At 51.2% G+C, this 20,408-nt stretch overlaps 2 protein-coding genes across 2 annotated transcripts; both read right to left on the reverse strand.

The window, feature by feature from the left end:
• Nucleotides 1-2,976: 2,976 nt before the first annotated feature.
• Nucleotides 2,977-4,828, reverse strand: LOC100898734 (dehydrogenase/reductase SDR family member 7). Its single transcript, XM_003740110.1, has 5 exons — nucleotides 4,601-4,828; nucleotides 4,172-4,402; nucleotides 3,905-4,046; nucleotides 3,512-3,737; nucleotides 2,977-3,369 (listed from the first exon to the last, which is right to left on the reverse strand). Exons 1-5 carry the CDS (start codon nucleotides 4,725-4,727, stop codon nucleotides 3,130-3,132), a joined length of 966 nt encoding a protein of 321 aa, XP_003740158.1. The 5' UTR covers nucleotides 4,728-4,828; the 3' UTR covers nucleotides 2,977-3,129.
• Nucleotides 4,829-5,816: 988 nt separating this feature from the next.
• On the reverse strand, nucleotides 5,817-18,855 carry sn (fascin domain-containing protein singed). The gene is made up of 7 exons (XM_003740111.2): nucleotides 18,707-18,855; nucleotides 8,088-8,321; nucleotides 7,707-7,932; nucleotides 7,128-7,484; nucleotides 6,628-6,998; nucleotides 6,361-6,497; nucleotides 5,817-6,233 (listed from the first exon to the last, which is right to left on the reverse strand). Exons 1-7 carry the CDS (start codon nucleotides 18,757-18,759, stop codon nucleotides 6,022-6,024), a joined length of 1,590 nt encoding a protein of 529 aa, XP_003740159.1. The 5' UTR covers nucleotides 18,760-18,855; the 3' UTR covers nucleotides 5,817-6,021.
• Nucleotides 18,856-20,408: the final 1,553 nt, after the last annotated feature.

The following is a 20,408-nucleotide window of genomic DNA, read 5'->3' on the forward strand; positions in this document are numbered from 1 at the left end:
TCGACCCACGACGCAATCTATGGCTCTCGCTAGGAACACCAGAGAGTCGCCAAATTCCATCGCAGACATGGAAGAAGTCGCCTGAGTGAGCGCCTAGCGGTCTGGGTTCGGGCTGCGGATCCAAAACGTCATGGATCATCCCAATGAGAACCTAACGGATATTTAGTACCACTCTGCCCAAATCCATAGCCTGACGTGATCGTGTCGGCAATGTGTCGGCTCATCATTATTTCCAGTGAGGATAGTTTTTCCGTGGCTGAGGACACGGAAGTCCGGCCAAACTTTCTGGGGGTCTAGCGCGTCGAAATTCCGAAAGGTCGTGTTCGGCCCGGAGCTAGACGTAAGTGCCGCAGAAAATTCGCTGAATTCCAAGGAAATCATTCTGCGAATTTTGGCGGCGAGGAAGGGCAGTGTATGGAGTCTGCACCGTTTTCCCGACTTCTGGAGAGAGTCCCGCAGCAGCCTCGACTGGCTTTGTTCGTAGCAGGAAGGACAGAAGCCCTAAATGTCTGTCAAACGCGGAGTCGTCCGAATTCGCGGGGAAAACAAGCTCATGCCAAGCTGAACTCTTGGTGCTCTAACGCGGCATTGCGGGAGATCGTGTTCCGCTTGCTCGACGCTCCGAATCTGATATTCAAGGCAAGATGATGATGATGAAGATCTTCGCTCAGGTTCCTTCTCCCTCGTCTAATGGTGCTGCTTTGGTTCATCAGAAGTCCCGTTCGCTGCCCGTCCGATTTCGCGGCTGCCCTTCGGGATGGTTCGCCGTTACCGCAGAACCCGCTCCATCCCAAGCGCATATCGTTAGAGACAAGCCGCCAGTCAGCGACGCGAGAGCGACAACACAGGAAACAGAAAGGTACGAAGGAGGGAACATACATTACGACGCTCATGAGGGATGAGGTAAGGCGTGGCGGGCTGTCACATTTGTCATACCCTGACTCAGATTTGCGTTGTTCTCCGTCAACTATCCTCGCGGACTCCATTGGTACCTGTTTCCTCGGAACACGAATCCGAGCTCGGAGTCAAACGGGGAGAAAAGCACTTCGGCTCGGTCGTTCGTTCATTCGCCCGGTCGTTCGCGAGACGGTTCTATGTATTTTGTCTCCCTCCTAATGGTACCGCCTCCGCGAGGATTCTCCGACGAGCTGTGGGGAATCATCAGGGATGCTTGCGGTGTCGTGGGGTTTCATGCCTTTTTCAATCACATCTCTACGATACGGCTCCGCTTCTATTGTTCGTCACAATCTGTGCGCAGCCGATCCCGACGAGAGCGGAGTATCGGAGTTCGGGAGAAAGTTAAAGTTCCGATATCTCGGAGTGCGACCGAGTTCGACCTCTGATCCGGCGCAACCAAGATCCATGCCAACGGAAATTCGTCACGAGTAATACCAGAAGTCTCCCGAGGGTTGGTTTACGAGCACTAGTTCCATGCTTGGAGCGACCTCAGTCGAAAGCTTCGATCAAATCTCGAATGTCGGGTGGCCAACGAGAAGCGTGGAAGCCGATCACGTAGAAACATTTTGACAAGCTGCATGCATGTACAATAATTCACATGTTTTGATTTTGACGTTTTGCTCGTGAGTTATGCACCCAAGCACGCTCGCCTGCACGCAGTCACTTGCCGTCGACCCTTCGTTTTTGTGACATAACCGACGACGTTCCGCGACATCTGCGACGTCCAGTCTGTCGATGTTCCCGTCAAATTGGGAGTTTTTCCCCAGTCGCTCCGAGGATTCCTCGGTCCGATCACTCGTCGGACATATCTAAAAATCGCCACCACAAGTAGTGACATATCGTGTGTCGGTGTCACTGACTGCGGCGTGTCGGCCGCGGCAGCCACCACTCCTTTTTTTGTTCCTCCATGAAGACAGAGACCACCCGTATTCTTTTGTGTAGTTCACTCGTTCACGCGACGTGCATAGAGATCTACGCTCTCAGGGGGGAAAAATCTGCACGCCTTCGGCCGACCAGCATCCGTTTGTGACGACCGCTCGATCTATTCAGCGAGCATTGTGACACACTGGGTGGGCTACAATAATCCCGATCACAATGGCTTGCTTCTTGCTAATCAGGGGATTCTGGCACGGAACGGTTCTCGGACCTTACCTTCCCCTATTTCGACTCTTTGTTCGAGCTCGCGTCGTTTCACCATACGGTCTCAAACAAGCTCCATAAACGGACGTTACGAGTCCGGCGACCTTTGGGGAAAGAAATTGCCGCACGAATCCCACTTAGGTAGGTTCGCACATGAAGTTCACCGTCAACATCAGAGGACATAGGGACCAACACTCTGGAGCTTTTCGTATCGAGCCGCAATGAGATAGTAACAAGCAGTTTCACTAATGGAAACCTTACAGACCAATTTTGAGAACCGGACAGGGCCAGCTCGTGTTTGACCCGTGTACAACAGGCGAAGAGAGAGAGAGAACTCGAGAGACAACTATCGAAAGACTGAGAGACCAAGAGCAAGTAGCATATCATGACCGAGGCTTAAAAAAATTCGATCGAAAATCATTGGCCCTGTAATGCTCCCGAGGCAGAAGGCGCCGCAGCAGCGAGAACCTCTATAGCGCAGGCCGAGCGGCCCGCGGGCCGGTCAACCCGAAGGCCTCTCCGTCTGTGCGTCTGACCAACTGGTCAACCTCCAAGTCGTTCCGCCGATCGAGCGACCGTTTGGCTGTCGTGTGCTCAGGACGACAGGAGCAGCTCGGAAAAAACAGCACAGGTGCTTGGCTGGGGAGGAGAGAGATGGAATGGCTAGGTATCGATCCGCTCGTAGCTACTGAGCAAGAACGCGTGCGAATCGCGGAGAAATCATGAATCAGTCTTGATCTACCTCAACTAGTCCGTCGGATCAACTCGGTGCTACACAATCAAGCTCGATGAGTTATCGGTCAATTCCTCTGGTCCTCCGACAGTTCGAGACACGAACCTTCGACAGATCTCGCGCAGCCACAGAAAACGCGTCGTTAGCGGGAGCCTTTGGGCTCAGCAGAAAATAGTGTTCGATGTTTTTTTATTTTGATCTCTAAATGTAGAAAAAAGCTCATCTTCAGAAACCGCTAAACTCTGAGTGCATTCAAGTTATATCAAATCTCAACCAGCCATACAAAAAATCAACAAAAACTATTCTCCTTTCCGGAACTTTTCGATTTGTTTCTTGGTCATAACGTAGTTGATGAGGTACCGACGGAAAATGCTCGGGAAATACTGGTAGACGTAGAAAAGAAGTAATAGGGGTTGATCCGCAATCCAAAGCTCATCCAGACCATGGGCGATCCCGGACACGATGAGTTCCGCGCAACGTTTGGTTTCCATCAGTTTCCGTTGACTCGTCGAATCGTCACGATTGTACTTCTTACCGATCTGGAACATGAAAGAATTAGAAACTATTATCAATTATCTGTCTCATCTTCGGATCAGTCAGGCACTTCATACGCGGATGCAACAGCGAGCTCGGAAGCGGCTTCCGATCGACACGAAGGAGAGTCGGAAGGATCGGACCCACCTTATCCGTGAGCGCGTTTGCTCGAAGGTTGGATCGGACTGGTCCCGGATTGGCGATTGTTATCCGAATATCCGATCCGCTACAGCTGAGCTCGTCGCGAAGTGTTTCCAGGTACCCATGTAGAGCGTGCTTAGAGCCCGCATAACTCGAGCTGAACGGTGACCCCATTTTACCCGCAGCGCTCGAAGTGACGTATAATTGAGCATTAGCCTGACCCGTTCTGAGCCTGGAAGCCATGGAAAAAAAATTCGTACAGAACCGACTCGCAATCGAGGTTGACTCGGAGGATGAGTGTTATCATTTAGTTCAACGAAAGGCAGACAAGCCTCCGCTTTCAATTATCGTTGTGAGATTGAACATCCTACGTTGATTCAATTTTTAGGGGAATCTCACCAGTGTCTGACTGTCACGCGACATAGTGAGATGATGCCAAAGACGTTGACATTGAAGAGCTCTTTTTCCGCATCAACATTCGTCGCTGTGAACTCGGATCGTTGCAACCGGCCTGCGTTGTTCACAAGTAGATTGATTTCACCTGGAAGCGATTGATGAGTTCCCCGCAATAATCATGTTAGTAATGGAGCATTCATGAAGGTTTTAGCTGAACTCAGGCCGGGACCGGGGGCGAAATCAGAGTCCGTCGTGTGAACGAGACCTCACCGAACTCAGCTATGATTTGATTGTGCAGTTCCTCGTGGCTCCAATGCTCCGCTACATCAAACGGCACGCAGATAGCTTTCGGGGAGCCTTTGTCCAAACATCGCTCCTGAACTTTCATTAAAGCTTCAATTCTCGTTCCGCTCAGGATTAATCTCGCACCCAGGGACGCAAAACTATAGGCGATTTCTTCACCGATACCGGATGAGGCGCCCGTTATCCACACCACTTGATCTGTTGAAGAGATAGATCAACTCTTGTTGCGTAAAAATTTGGCTGAAGCGGATGCGCTCTCAACGAGCTCAAACCTTAATGCTGACCCGCGCACACCATCCGCGCTTGGATCCGATATTGGTATGGAACGGTGAATTTCTCCCAGAAGAAATATTGTGATTGATTCAAGTCTCACGGGTTTCGCAGCGGGGGGCTCACCTTTGTATTTTGAAAGCTCGTCCTGACCAGAGAAATGCTTCCAGAGCAGCGTGAGATCCGCATCGGCGCGTTTATACCACAATAAGAGGGCTATCGGAACGATCAGGAATAATACGAAACAGATCATTTCGATCGTGTGGCGGGCAACTCTACCGATTCAGGAAAAAAGCCGTTCGTCAAAATGGGGGATCCTCATGCCGGTTTCCAGACAGACGGGATCGAAATCCCACACACGCCCGGTTTCCCGGCGCTGTGTGCGAGCAAGGTCCTGTCAACTCTCCCTCTTCCAGATAATCGAGTGGGAGCGAGTGTGGAGCCGAGTCAGTGCGATCTCAGGGAGACCCATAGTTCGGGAAGGAGGATCGGAGCCTCCTTCATGTGAAAATCGAATCATTATCAATTATTCAGGATTTTTCCGGAGCCTTTCCTGTCGGATAATTGATTTCCCTAGTCCATGGGGAACCGACGCTCGATCAATGCTGCGCGGTGCAGTAGCTGTATTCATCGGTGCGGAGGTTATCTACGGGGAACAAACTCTAATCTTGCTCAAGACATACATCGTATGTTTATTGTCTACAAGTTCGCTACTTCACGTATTGTATATTGAAGCGTAGTATCTCTCCAGCGTGAGTCGATGCGGATCGGAGTCACAGAATCCTTATGAGTTCATCGATGAAATGTCATTCACTTCGTCCATCGCTGGGGTTTCACAACTTAAATTATATACAATGGGTTTTGGTTTCGGGATTGAAGAAATGAGAAACGGAGAGAGAGGGAACTCAAGTGGCAAAACAACACATTGCAATACTCATCGGGATCAACCCCTACATATTCGTCGGATTCTATTTTGATTAATCAGTCAAGCCTTTGGGACGAATCGATGTCACTTCTTTCCGACTCGCGACGCCGTCGGGCGTCCTCCCCTCATCTCGTCGGACCGAATCTCTTGATTGACATAGCGAGAACTTTTCGCTTTATACTTGAGCAACGTGAGAATATCGCTGTGCTACGAACTCAAAGGACATCCCCGAGTCTGCGAATTTTCACTGTCCTCACCGTGCGGCGGAACAGGAAACAGTCACACTGATTTTCCTCCTCGTATGCATGCATGTTTGTATCTATGTAAGTGAACGCATGTTCTGTATTAATAATTGCGGTAGGGTGACGACAACAGAAGCCCTCAACCAGGAGGGCCGTGAAGTCTACCGGAACGAAATGACTGGACCACAGTCAGAATATCCACAGAAAACAAATGCTGAAGAAAATATTTTGATATGTTTTGAGGCTTCGATGGAAGAGAGGCTCTTATGAGAATTTCACGTTCAAATTCCAAGAGACAGGTGTCCACGAATGGCTCGAATACGGCACTAGGTGAGTATGCGTCGACCAGATCATCATCATCATCTTCCTGATTTCTCAATTCAGTACTCCCACATCGTGGCCTTGTTCGGTTCAGGGCCCCCGATTCTGAAGAGACCGTTCTTATCCGCATTCAGGAAACATCCAGTGGACGCGACTTTGATCCCCAGTCGAGAAGGTTCTCGGAGTTCGAACGTAAATCCTTCCCCTCGGACTTCGGAGTCGACGGTGATTGTTCCGTCGTCAGCAACGTTCCAATATGAGCCGTTTGAGCCTGGGTGGAAGGAATGGTACCCATTGAGTTCTTTGATTCGTCATCGAGCATACAAGAGATAGATTTGCCCACAAGGCACCGAAAAGATGGACAGATGATCGGGTTTCCCGGAGACAGTGGTACTCACCTTTGAAGTAGACGACACCTCTCTCGCCACGTTCCACCATAATGGTTTCGTATGTACCCTTATTGCATTCGAGCTTGGCGCTGGCGGAGCTTTTGAAGCCCACGAAGCCTTGATCACACTTCAGCACAAGCATCGGCCTTCGGGAGCGAAATGAAAAACAAGAAAAGCGTATCAATCGGAGCAATTCACCTGACGGAAGGTCTGGCATACTTCTGGAGTATCCCGGCGAAAGCGCCACCCTCAGCCCTCAGCCGAATTCTAACGCACCTGCTGATAAGGAAGAAGTAGAACTTCGTATTCTCGTCTGAAGCGCTGTCGGCGTTGGCGTAAAGATGTCCAGATTTCTTGATGGCGAGATACTTTCCGTTATTTGCGGTGAAGCTGACGCTCCCGTCCGACTGCCAGTTGAGTTGGAACAACGAGTTGCTGCTGGCTTTTTCTCCACTGGCCTGAATCCCGCCGGTTGGCTCAAGAGTCCAATATTTATCTTGCATGGTCCTGATTAGCCAGCGGCTGGTGGCCTTATCGAACTCCAGCTGGTAGGTCTCGTGATCCGAAATCTCATCCTGGTTGGCCGTGAGGTCAACGCCTTGCTTCACTGAGACGAATTTGCCATTGAGCGCCGCCACGAAAGAGGCCTGAAACGGAAGGACCATGAGGAGGAATGCATTGGGTCGCGACCCAATCGGAAATCAAAATTTCTGTCTCGATAATTCGACAACCGGAGGCGGGGCGAAAGCCCAATCAGAGGCGAAACCATTCTTTACCTGAGGCACCGAGTCTTCAAGAGAGAAGAGTTCATCTCGCGTGACGGCGTTGCTCCTCGAACGGATTACAGCCTTGCTGCCGATTGGCGATAGGTAGTTCATGTCGCTGTCCTTGAGAGCGAGGTATCCCCCATGGAACTCGATCGAGAACAGGCAGCAGGACTCGCAGCGATCGAGGAGCTTACCGTCGGGTGAAAGGTACTTGTTGTTCCCAGTGTGCACGGCGTACCTTCCATCGCGGAACTCCAGTGTGAAGAGAGTGTTCTCGCCCCATGGCGTGGTGGCGTCCACTTGGATTTCGTCCTGAGCTTCGGACAATCTCGCGAAACGGCGTCGACCCACAGACTTGAAGGTCACCTGTTCGACGGATGGACGGATTCCATTGGATTCGTGTTTCGTAAAACCAGAATAAATCAGATCGGAATGAATCGGAACGGAAAATACTGGAAGGTCCCGGAGTCGACTTAGAGTCTGTCCGAGACCTCCGAGGATCTACTTGGATTCTAATAACCGATGACGGGGAGATTCAGCGCCAGATTCCATACTATACGAGGAACGATACCGGCCGAAGGATCTCACCTGGGGTCGAGCGGCCAGGTGCACAGTCCATAGCTCAGCGTTGGAGGGCGCTTTGGCGGCACAGATGAGTTGATCTCCGCTGGCGCCGAGGAAGTATCCGCGGTTCTCATTTTTCAGAGCCCATTGTCCCTTCGAGTCACCGGTCATGCTGATGGTGAATTTGGCACCGATATCCTTCTCCTCGTTGTCGCAGGTCACGTTGCCAAACTGATCCACAGCAAGATACCTGCGCAAGAGAGCGGATAAGTGAAGGATGGGTTGGGATACAGAACCGTCGGTCGGAAGAAAATCGCTCGACAGCATCGGAAAACATTCAGGAGCGAGCGAGCGGAATTCCTTTCGAAGTTGAGAGCAGTTCGCGGCAAAGCCGCTTGGACTCACCTCCCGAGGTGGCTCTTGAGGCAGATGGCTTCACCTTCACCGAAAGCTTCGAGGTTCCAGAGTTGTTTCTTCTTGAGTGCCACACCGTTGGAGTTAACCTTGAATCCGAACGATTCGGCGGTCAGATACTTGCCGAGGTGAGCGTTGATCAATCCGATGGTCCAGTTGGTCTTCTGGGACTCTCCGTTCGCAGTGCCTGAGCCCATGGTTAGTGGATGTCCTTTCAACAGCGTTCTGCAAATGGAGCTCATCGTAGAATCGAGTCACACGCCGATCTTGTAAACAAACTACGCTCGCTTACGATGATGACATGCGGTCATGCTCGCCCTCTCTTGAACACGCAGCGAATTTTCGGCTTGTAGCTTCAAAATTCGGGAGTGGAACGGAAGCTCATTTGAATTTGTTCGACAGTCCGGCTTGGAGCCGCTAGCGCCGCCAACAGAGGAGACGACATGGCTCGAGGGATGGGACCGTTGCCAGACGAAGCATTCTGAGGTGTTCCTCCTCGACCTGAATTCTCCGAAGCTTCTCTGGCTTTCCCCTTCCTCTGAAGTCTACGATGCGATTGCTTTCCATGCTTCTCGATCGTGATCGACGAGAGGACTCAAGAATCGAGACCCTCTCTTTCCATGCGTCTCTTTCAATGTATAGTAGGATCGAAGTACAGAAGATCCTGAGTGTTAGATCCAAGGCATCGAGCATCGTCTGATCCAGGAGAATCCATTCGGAACAACGAGGAAGACTCAGATCAGTGTTAGTCAGTCCGAAATTAGAATCGATTATAGAAGGAGGAGGAAGAACGGTGAAGGTGGGGCCCAACTCATCGAGCGCAATCTTCGTGGTTTCCTCTAACCTGTTGAGTCCCATTGCGAAATTCGGATCTTAGATTCTTGACACCGTACTTCCCCAAAGCTTTCCGCTAACGCCTGTCGGTTGGATAGATGGTGTTATGCGGACATTGCTTCAAATCACGAAACCCGAAGTAAAATTCATAGCTGGACAACTTTCATTCATTCATTGGAACAAGCGTGAGACGAGCGCTCGTCACGGTTTGGGAAGCAGTCGCACGTGAGCGGAGCTGCCCGCGCCCGGCCCGGGTTGACACTCTGCACTGGCAATATTTTTCAAAGTTTCGCCGGCGACGTATCGATCGCTTTCCGTTGTTTTTTTTTGTTCCGTCCTTATCTACGTCGGATTCTTCTGCTGACGGACAGGTTTTCGCAAGCCCCTTGTTTGGCTAAGCTTCGGCGAACAAACGATTCCGTTCAAACAAAAAGCCTCGTTTGTTGATTGGTCTTATCTCGGATGTACCTATCTCTCGCGCTAGCGATAACCGGCGTCGCGTCGTGCGCGCGGAGCTCCCTCGGAATCGTCGATGAGTTTTTTTTTGTGTCATCGCTTCACGCATCTTCAGAGTGACAACGCAAGCATCATCCCACGAAAGGGCATCAAGCGCTTCCGTTCCCTTCGATTCAGAGATCCCGAGCCCCCAGCTCCAGGGGAAACGCAGGGATCACTTCGTTCGGAATTCGGGTAGGCATTCCGATGCTGTTGCGAGTCCGTCCGTAATTATCAACCACGACGACGGCGGTCATTGCGGTAGCTGAAAGGGCTGTTGTTTGAGCGTTCGGGACCGATGACAGGTCACCGTCGAACAGAAACAGTCGACGTCGGGCACTTATCGCGGCTTCGGCAGATTCGCGGGTTGTCATCAGCATTCGTTCTCTCATCATTACTACTTAAACAACAGACTCGGGTCAGTACTCCGCTCGGCCGTGGTCCGACGAGCAGGCAATCTGGCGAGAGAACAAGCAGGCGGGTGGGGGGAGCCGGCCAGCAACTGGTCGGGTGGTCTGTTCCGCGGTCAAACGAACGGTATTCTGTTCACACGGACACGCACAGGTGGAAGAAACGTTCGCGGCACATTCGACATGAAGTACGATGAAAACATGCTTTGGGGGCGGATGTCCTACGATGAGGCGATCCGATCGTCTCGGAAATCACGCTGAGAAACAATACGCAGCATTTGCGTAGAGTCAAGCGCCACTTTCGGGCCGTGAGATGGCGTGACGACGCTACGTAGACTCGTGGGGTCTGCAACCTGGAGGATCCGAATCCTGTTCGAGTTCCAATCGAGTCTCAACCGAGTTCCGATCGCTCACAGGAACCAGCTGCAAAGCCGAGAAGCTGCTCGACGCTCTTCTGCGATCCAGGTCGGGATTCAAGGATACGGTAAAGAGGCCGAAACTTCTCGTTTGTTCAAGATGAGGTGAAGGCTGGAGCGGCGCTTTGAATACTTCCGCCAAGTTTTCTTAGTTTCATAAACAAAGACGGCATCGGGCTATTATGATACCGGAACAGTGGCGGCAGCGTTGGGAGAGAAACTACTTTGGTTTTCTCGACGCTATTAACGTCCCGTCGACGGCACTGTCTTTGGTTTATTCCTTGTTTCGTCAAATGTTGGAAACGGATTCGGATAATAATGCCACCGAAGAAGACGGGCGAAGACCACGTCGATGGCAGCGCGGGTCGGAAGATGAAGTCGGTGAGCTCGTGAAGTTTAAATAGCATGCGGGCTCAATATCTCAGCGGGGTTGTGCTGCAGGGTCGTAACAAGCTCTCATAGTTTCACTGCTGCATGTTCCGTACTTTTCTTCCGAGGTATGAACGCAGCCTCCTTGTTCTCGCGTTGCGTCAAGTCACGCCACGCGATTAGCTCACGTCCACCAGTCTTATCAGAATGTTACGCTGTTAAATGTCACGAGAGGGCCGTACGTAACGTGTTTGGAATTGTTTCGTAATCACACCGATGGTCATAGAGTTCTAAACGCTATTCGTGAGTCAGCTCCCAGCAATTCGAATCGTTTTTGTAACAGTTGAATAGATGCCACGACTCCGCCGGGCTGAATACTGTTCTGCGCCAACATTGTCGCTGTCATCGTTGGCGTCCCCGTCGAGCTTGTCAAGTGGGTTTCTGGGAACGAGGCGCAGATCAGGGATCCGACTGGAGATGCATCCGACACTAGTCGACGGCTCTGCGAGGAGGTTGAACCGGCTCGATCGCTGTCACCACTGAAGCGACTTGTCACCACCGTTTGAATTCGAATACAGCCGTGAAAACGTATAAGTGATGGCTTACCCGGTGTCTTCGACCCCACAAGGCCTGGTGGGATCTGGCATTATGCGGCATTGTGTATCTTTCTGTCCCGATACATGTAGAACGACTATGGGACACGCAAGGAGTCAAGCCGCTGAGGTATCAGGGAAAAATTATCTATCTCGTCCCGAGTGAGCAGCATACTCTTTCAGAGCAGCTCGTCACATCTCGGACAATGTGTCAAATTCCCCTCAGCGCAAATGGGGAAAAACATCGAAGCGACCCCGAGTGGTGATATCTACCTTCTTGGAGGGTTCGTTTTCACTCACAAGCCGAACGGATCTAGGTTCCGATGTTCAGCGATCACCAGAGCAGAGTAGTTGTGGCAGCGACCCGTTGGTTTCTGTTGTTGAAGTCCGTCACTGACTTGGAACAACTTGAGCTTGACTTAATAGTATTCTCGTCTTTGCTGTTGTCATTCCCTCTGCCGCTGTTCTTATGGGTAAGAAGAACGGAAACTCGGAGGCCCGGAAAGGTCCCCTCACTTTTCGTTCTCGGAGAGGATGTATCGGCCTGTTGCCTATCGCGACGCCGGCGCTCGGTCGCAGAGTGCCAATATTCGGAATTTTTCGCGCAGAGAGCGAACATCAACAAAGCTCCACCGGATCCTTTTTTGGGAGCGGGAGGGTCACGCATCGGAGCGAATCGATCGGCGGCAACAAGATGGTGGAATTACTCCTCATAAAATGAAAATAACGAAAAATGTCAATTTCGTTGTGTCTGGAACCGGAGCATAGGAGGCTAGGGCGTGCCTCCGAGCTGCGTAGACATTCGCTCTTTCTGGGTCCGGTAGCTTACATGATCCTATGTTGACGAGATCTGTTGTGATATAATTCCCAATCGCGCTATAGGAAACCTAGTGCTTCAGCTCTACACGGGCAGCCGTTACCGCTCTCAGAGGAATCGGTCATGCGCGTGTTCACGGATTTGATGAACCAGAGTTCGGATCGGAAGAGGAAGTCGGAGAGTGACGAGAGTCATAAAGGGGAGAAGAAGAGGAAGAAAAAAGCGAACAGTGATGACGACTCGTCCAGCTTCGAGGAATCAAAGATCAAGGCAGCCGCCGGCGTCGTCTCGAAAATCGCGAAGAGGATCAGAGCGAGAGCGCTGATAATCTATGAGTTGGTCGCTAAAACTCTCAATGAGCTCAAGGAGCTCTTTAGAAGAGGTAAGGAAGCTCTGGAGAACAAAGTGGCCCCAAATCAAGGGTGACGGAAAACCCGATCCCGACTCGGATGAATTGCTCCGCTGAAGATTCCCATTGACGGGCGATGAGGTTAACCACCGTTTGAGTTCACGATTCTCTTGAAATAAGAAGCCGAGTGAGTGCACGGAGAAGAATAAAATCCTTCCCGACCGAGCAGATGGGTGGTGGATTGATGAATGACTATCTGACTGACTGACTAAACAGAACAAAAATCCTCCGAAACCTTTTTTTCTGGTAAGCCGAGCTTCTTGCTTGCTCATGTCAGAGAGTGGTGACAGTTTATTGCTCGATCCGCCTCAGCGATCCGACCACGAAAAGAGAGGAGAAAAACCGCAGCTTCGCCGTTTAACTTGCTTTCCAAGTTCTGCGAAGCCGTCCCCGTCATGGCATCACCTCGTTCCGTATCGAGAATAGGATCTACACTGCCTTGTCGCATGATGGCATTTCCCCGCGTGATCTCTCGGGACAGTGGAGCTCTTTGGTTTCTAGACGGGTCCAACGCGAGCTCGACGAGAATCAGACGCGGGTCCCCTAAGCCGGCGCAAAAATTTTCCGTGGACTAGGGGTCGGTGCGGGCTCATTAGAACACTTCTTGTCGCGGTGGCTTTCTCTTTCGGTGAGCAGCTTTCGTTAAAGTAGCTCAGAGTTCAGCAAGACTCAAGTGTTGTGAATGAGCCTCACGCGTCAAATGACTTGGCTTCCATGATTATCCTTAGCATCATCAACTTTACCTTCACATTCTGAGTGTTCTTGAGGACCATCAGAAGATGGGGGACTTAACTGAACCAGACTCCATTACCAACGACCCACGGGAGAGCCAGAAAGGAATAATTGGTCGACTGACAAGGTCCATTGACCAGAGTCGAATTCGGGCTCTCTTCGAAATCTCATTCCTCATGAATACTAGTAGACGCGGTGCTACATCATGAAGTGCCGATGAAACCCCAGTGAAGATCGTAGTTACGCTCGGAGGAGCCATTAGAGCCAAACTTTCACCAGCTCAACTCGACTACCCAACCAATGGTCAAGAATTTTAATGATTGTTCTGCTGCCGCAAAGTACCCTTGGTTACCGCCGTTTAGCGTCACTGAACGGCGAATTTCCGCCAGATGCTGAGCTGAACTTCCAGATTCCCAACAATCATAGCGTTGTGCTGCGGAAAAAATCCGTGGGCTCACCCAAGCAGCCTGCGAGTTGGATTGTGGGCACTCGGTCAAGTCATGTCGGCCGCCGCGGAGAGAAGATGCCAGACAAGATGTTAAACATCCGTCGCGGAACGCTGGCTGAGTGCGTTCACACACTCGGGCACGAATATTTCCCCCGTCGTATAGGGCATTACCCAACGCGCAGACGGAGCGGCGAACGTTACTTGTTCTCACCTGTGTTTGACTAGAACACGAAATCGTGAAAATGATCTGGATGCGTACGGCACCATCGAAAAACAGGAGCGCAGCAGATATAGATGGGGAAATGTGCTTCATCGGGGTGGCAAAATCTTTCGGACGATGATTTTCCTCGAAAGAGCGCACATGGAACTTCGGAGATCCGGGCTTCTGTCTTCCAGATACCCTGCGACTATCCAGTGGTTCGTCTGAAGCAGCGATGATCACCGCGTTGGCTCAGTTCGGAAATCGTCCATGACTGCTTCTGAAGCCATCGACCACGGACCACGAAACACGCAAGACCCTTTATCACGGATGAAATTGTGAACTTCTGTCCCAAGAACGCGAGTGAGGTCCCAGAATTCCGGCTCCGGACATCGCCGCCGAAGAGTCTCGACGAGAGGGTTTCTTACGATCTCGATATCATCCGCCGTACCCATGGTTCCCGGGCTGGCGGATTCCGCCAGAGTGCTGTGGCCAATCGCAAGCGCGGAGAGTCCCCTCTTCGCATTATAATGGTGAGCGAATGCTTGCGTTTCGAGTTCGTTGAGAAAAAAGGACGATTGCTTATGGGCTGACGTCCTTGAGTCTATCTATCAGCCAGCAACTCATTTGAGCAGTCGGTCGGGCACTCGGTCAGTCTTTTCGTCAAGGGTGGAGGGAGTGGACCGAACGGAATGATGCAACAATGAATACACACATCAGCCGGCTCGACCGTTTCTCGGTGTCATTCTCCCCTCCCATCTTCGCTTCTCTCATAACGATTTCCACAGGTAGCATTCCAGTTCATTGAGAGCTGCGGGCGTCCTTGTTGAAATTTCCATTCGAATAGTGGCCGCAGTAACGCCTGACAGCTACCTCGACTTATTCAGCCCTTTCTCCCCCTTTCTTCGTATCCACGATGATCTGAATTGCGATTCAAGGCATCTTAAGACGGACCATTCTTCGAGTCGTCATTCAGGGATTCAGGTTCCATATCAGTGTGGGTATCTACTTCTCCTTACAGAGGTCAACGGATCATCGACCGTGACCTTCATTTTCGCCCGAACAAGCTCGAATACGCCAGGAAAATCCATGTTAGAGCATAAAGCCAAGCTCCCGATAAGAGACTCGGGGAATTCCGGAGCCATCTGATTTTGCTGAAGGGCTTTATTACGGTTTGTTTGTCTTCCTTCCGGATACTGGGTCTATTTATTCGGGGCATTATCTTTGTGTTTCCAAAAGGGACTTTTCTAGCTTCATTGACCGAAGACCAAGTGATCACACAATGGAAGGTGTGGCTTCGAACATCGAGCTTGAGCTCTCACCGCCGCAGGATTTCCATCGTCGACGTCGCGACACAGCACCATCGACATCATCATCGCAGCTCGCACGACATAGGCCGAAAGCCGCGTGCATTTGTTGTGCGGAAACGAAGAGAGGCGATGCAGAGAATCCGAATGGTCAGTGCGCGTGACTTTCAATATGGCTGCGTCACCAAAAAGAATATGCTTAGCAGCCGGTACTGTCCGGCGTCAACCTACCGGACTGACGAATGCCTGTCGAACGATTTCCATAACTTCCATAGCGGTCGGCTCAATCTTGCGGTTCCGCATCCTCAACAACAGAAGGGAGCCTTGGCTAGTTCACCTCGTCCCGTTATTTTTGATTCGATCTCAAAGCTCGAGTCGAAGACGAGGCGGCCCATATTTTTCTCCATCATTTTGGGTTACTTCACTTCGCCTCTTCGGCACGTCCGGACACCGATAAAACTCATTCGCCAAGATATCGATGCTCAGCTAGATGGAACCCGGACATCGGCTGCGGAGCTTCGGACTGTAAAGACTACAAAATGAGTCGGCGTTCACTCGCGAACTTTCGAAAAGCGCTCGGCTCCGATAATTTCCCGTCGGGAACGTAACTTCGTTAAGTTGATGCTCGTCGTCCGAGCAGGTATCGGAGCAATTCTTGAAAAACGCATTACGGAGCACTTCTCGACCGGAAGCTGGGACAGCGTTATATCTGAGACACGGCGCGTAATTTCCAAATATTGACCACTACGACTCGTACCTCCGCAGACGAACGTCACTCACGCACTCGCTCTGCCGGTCAGTCAGTCAGTCGAACTTGTTCAATCATCACTTGTGACAGCCACGAAAATAAGAGTGTTACCTCATCTTCTAACAACAACAGCGGCGACGATGACCGGCTCCGTCAATGACTTCGGCATTCCTATCGTCACCGTGGCTAGAAGGCGAGACTAAGCCGCCGATATCTGCCGCTTGGATTCGAACGGACAGTCGAGTGATTACGTTCTCGCTCCACTGGAAGACACCGATTGCTAGTCGATCGTTCTCCGTCCCCCGGTACTCGGAGATCTCGTTCGAGCTTCCGTCCCGTGAAAAATGACGTCGAGTCCGAATTGAGCTGCGGTACCAAATCCTTCAGAGCTAGGAGCTCAAAGATCGGGGAAAAACAGACGAAGATGACGAACTCGAGCGGTGGGAGAGCTGAGTATTCAATCAGCGGAATCGTTCCCCCGGATTGTCGCCTCTGAATGACTCGATCGGAGAAACGACCCGCGAAAACCCGCCCTAAAATCCTCCGCGAAAAGCTCCATTGTTGTGGACGTCTTTGATCGCAATTTTGTCTGAACGGCGACAAAAATATACAGAATGAAAAAAATAGAAAAATTGTTTGTATCCATCTCCACACAGAGTCAGAACACACCGCTGCTACCGACGACAACGGCGTCGACCGCGCACGGCTGATGAAACCGGCCAGCTGTGATGAGGCGGCGGCGATCCGTAGAGCATGTCGGATATCAGGGAGAAAAAAGAAAAATGCGCGTCTAGACACCGGAGATGTTGGAAAATTCTAAGTCGCTTAGTCTTCCCCGCAGTGCCGGAACGATATCTGAGAACTCTGAAGGGAACGCCAAGTATTATGCGAGCATTGATTTCTCCAGTGGTCGTACACGATGACCGAAGAAGCTCATAAAATATCGCGTAGAACAGATATTCGGGACCATCATCTCTCGCGCTTCCGATCCGTCCGGATAATTTCCCCAACCCGAGCCCGTATCAACGACAACGGGAGTTGGGTGGAAAAAATCGCGGAAAACTTCCAGATCGGGGCCGCTGGTTCTGGGTAGGCGCTCGGAGTCCCCGGATCAAGAACAGGCTGATTCTGCCGGCGCCTGTCGGTAATGTGAATCAGGAGAGGAATTAAAAATCGAGCGCTTCCGAGCGGTAGGTCGACTGTAGCGATCGCTCCTACAACCAGCACACGCCAAGCCGCTACGGTTAGAACTATAAGAGTAGAGAAATCGCAGAACAGAAAACGACCGGACTCCTTCGCTGAAAGCTGTTCTTCAGTCGAAAAGGGCTCGTTTCAGCCGAAGTAGAACACGCGCAAGAGTCGTAAGAGAGAGAGCAGTGCTTCGATATCGGGAAGCTCAGATTAGTTCAGAGGCCGTCTCATCACTTTCCCGAGCCGCTGAATGAGATTTTGCACCGGAGCTAAACGATACTTGAAAGTGACATCACACAGCTACATTCTCGACCGGATCACGCGTGGGGATCGCTTATCTGGCTATTTGTTGTTCTTTACTTTTCATTGAAGTGCCGACTCTCATTAATAAAACAGAAGCTCTCGCTCCAAGGAGAGTCCGCCTCGGAATCACGCATCGAAATTACTCGCGTCATCAGATCTCCCATTTTCCAAGCGATCGAGCCTCGAATATTCCGAGATGATAATCTCTCCGGGAAAATATGACCGTACGCCGCGCTTGGTTCGTTCTTCCCTTCTTCGTTGAGCACGCGCTGCCATCTGAGTTCCTGCATAGCGAATGCGAGAATGGAAAATAATCCCCGTATTTCGGGGCACTGTTTCATGGGTTCTTGACGATAATTCTTCGGGTGAGAAAAGCTCGCTGTCGCCGTTCCTGAAACGCTCCGAAGCATTGTCTGGCGTAATGGTTCACAGAAAAGGAAGCGTTCTCTTCCAAAAACTGTGATACAGTGCTTTTTTCCTCATCGGAGAAAACCCCTCCATATTACTTGGCGGATCAACACCTGCATCCTGGAAATCGATCGAGCGATTCGGCGTGGCTCAAGTCCTCTCTGAACTCCGCGACTTCTATCAATCGACGCAGGCAGCTACGGAAAGCACAAGTTTTGCGCGTTCAGACAAGAGAGCTTAGAGGAGGTTTCGAGCGACATCGGTAGATGTCGTGACCTTAGACGCGGTTCGAAGGTCCCCAGAGCTTTGGTTCGAATACCACCCTTAATTGGCGCTCCCTCGAATCCCGTTCGCGGCGAAGTCTACGTGAGCGAGCAGGGACATTACTTCTCTAGTTCATCGGTGACTTCGAGCCGCTTGACTCCGGAGCCACAAGCGTTGAAAACAGATGATGTGATAACCCCTTCATCACGAGCCGTGTTGTCGCATCTTGCCGCCGAGATAATTTCTCGTCCGACGCGGGTGGAAACTACCCCGTCACAGGAACAAGGAGCCGAAAAAGGGTTGAAATCAAACCCGCCGCGGATCCCAATGCCTCCATGCTCCACTTTCTTTTGTGCTTTCGCGGCGTTCTCTCTCCGTTCACATATCTTACATGATCTCCCCAGTTAAAGCTTGAAGCCTTGGATCCGTCCCAGTGGATGCGAGATTTCGGGACTTTTGTGCAAGCTCATCTGTCAATCACTGTGCTTTTCACTTCGAGAAAAACCTGCCTGTGAACGAAGGGGTCCACGGAGGTTTACGTAAATAAATAAGCAGAAAGCGGTCGCTCGTTGTCTGGCGAAGTTCCCTGAGTTGTTTGTTGTTTTTAGACTCGGTCCGGCTGAATTTTTGGGAACACCGAAGCTATTCTCGAGGGAAGTTTACCCACCGACTCCGTCTGTGGTTTTCCAGGAGCACATCGCGATCGAAGTGTAGCACCATCGTATCCGCAAGTTAGTTAATATGGCACGTTTGAATATTATGCTGTCGCTGACGTCGACTATTCGTCGTTCACTTCTAAGTTTTCTTTCAACTGACAGTTCGCCACTCGATGGATGGCGGCAAGGGGGACAACTAGCCGTTCGTCAAGCGGCGAGGAGACAACTCACTTCCCACCCCAGTCTGGCAAGCCGGCAAGCGGCTGGCGGAGCAACAAACCAACCCACCATCCATAGGAACGGGCTACTAGCGGTCCACGCGGGCAACGCAGGGACGCCGGTGCCGGTGGCGCGACGCTGACTCTTCGAAACGACGGATCAGGGACTTTCAGACTCACAGTGAGTCCCCTCAACACGAAGCGCTCGGGGACCGAAATTCCGCTCGTTGGAATGGAATTTTGTTATAATGGAAGACATTCAGCTCTGACCCTGCGAGACTCTGGGCGGAAGGGCTGCCAGAAATTACTCCTTATACCGGATCCGCGTTCCGTTGGAGGTAACGTCGAGTGTCTGTTCTGGAGAGCTATTTTTGCGAGCACCGAGGAAGCTTCTGAGACCGAAGCTAGTATCGATTTCCAATGTGGTGTTGAGGATTTCGGAAATTCTAGGCGGGCACGATGACTCGGTCGGACTCCGATGGACTCGTTTCGTTCTAATTTTGAAGACTATGTTTGGTGAACTCGTGCCCGCGGTACCGTCTTGAGATTGAAGAATTCGGATAATGCCCCCGAGCATGGCCTTCCAGGGCGAGAGAACAGGTTGCCACGGCGAATTTATAGCATTGATACCCACGGAGAAAGATACTCTTCGCTGCTTCCGGTAAGGCTGTTTGTCGCCGTCAATCAAACACTGCGAGGACGATCAGCTTAGAGACACGTTCACTCTCTACGGGGACTGTGAGGGGGCACAGGAAAGGGGAAGGGTACTCGAAACAATTCATCAAGCGGAATTATAAGTGAATCCACTGAATCGGAGCTTGAGTGAAATAAATAAACGGCATTTCTGCTTCAGTCTACTTAGCTCGGAATCTTTTCTCGTAATTTAAATTCCCACATGTAACTGATTCAGTCACCGTGTTTCAACCCGGGAGACATCCAGAGAATGCGTTTTTTTTCTCAGGGACGACGTCTCAGAAAATTACCGTTACTCCTCCAAAAAAATGAAATGGCCTACCCAGGGGGGACGTCCGTGAATGGGCTCATCACGACGAATCTCATCGTTGGCGCTTAGTTGGTCACTTGTTTCTCACTCGACACCTGGGAGTCCCTTCAAAACGAGATTGCTTTCGCAAAGATCTGCGTGGAGATCAGCGGAGAGCGAGTACGGTATACAACTCAGCTGTTTGCGAATGTCCTTCGCCTTCGCCGATCTCTCGCTCTGGTTGCTGCTCCAGTACGATCGCAAAGCCGCTCTGGGAGATGTAGACTCCGCCAACGCCTTCCGCGATCTGAACTAATGTTAGCGCAGTTTGAGCAGAATGAACAACAAACTTATGAGGGGGAAGAAGTTTTTTCTCTTCTGGCGGCCGACATAGCTACGTGTGAGTTCTGGGTGAGCGATCGTAGCTACTTCTACAAGTGAGCAGTCGGCCGGCCGAGCGAAAGACAGCGAAGCTACCGAACGACTCTCACACCGAGGCTCATATACGAAATC

This window comes from Galendromus occidentalis, unplaced genomic scaffold, assembly GCF_000255335.2.
Source record: "Galendromus occidentalis unplaced genomic scaffold, Mocc_1.1 scf7180000076735, whole genome shotgun sequence".
Classification (NCBI taxonomy): Eukaryota; Metazoa; Arthropoda; class Arachnida; order Mesostigmata; family Phytoseiidae; genus Galendromus; species Galendromus occidentalis.

What these genes read in the sequence shown, in the direction of transcription:
- LOC100898734 (XM_003740110.1), bottom strand. Translation starts at nt 4,727, where the DNA reads ATGATCTGTTTCGTATTATTCCTGATCGTTCCGATAGCCCTCTTATTG. An exon ending in CGCGTGACAGTCAGACACTG is followed by an intron (nt 3,738 to 3,904) that starts GTGAGATTCCCC and finishes CATGGCTTCCAG; the next exon opens with GCTCAGAACGGGTCAGGCTA. An exon ending in CAAACGCGCTCACGGATAAG is followed by an intron (nt 3,370 to 3,511) that starts GTGGGTCCGATC and finishes TTCATGTTCCAG; the next exon opens with ATCGGTAAGAAGTACAATCG.
- sn (XM_003740111.2), bottom strand. Translation starts at nt 18,759, where the DNA reads ATGGTGCTACACTTCGATCGCGATGTGCTCCTGGAAAACCACAGACGG. An exon ending in GAAAACCACAGACGGAGTCG is followed by an intron (nt 8,322 to 18,706) that starts GTGGGTAAACTT and finishes CTCCATTTGCAG; the next exon opens with AACGCTGTTGAAAGGACATC. An exon ending in TACTTCTTCCTTATCAGCAG is followed by an intron (nt 6,498 to 6,627) that starts GTGCGTTAGAAT and finishes TCGCTCCCGAAG; the next exon opens with GCCGATGCTTGTGCTGAAGT.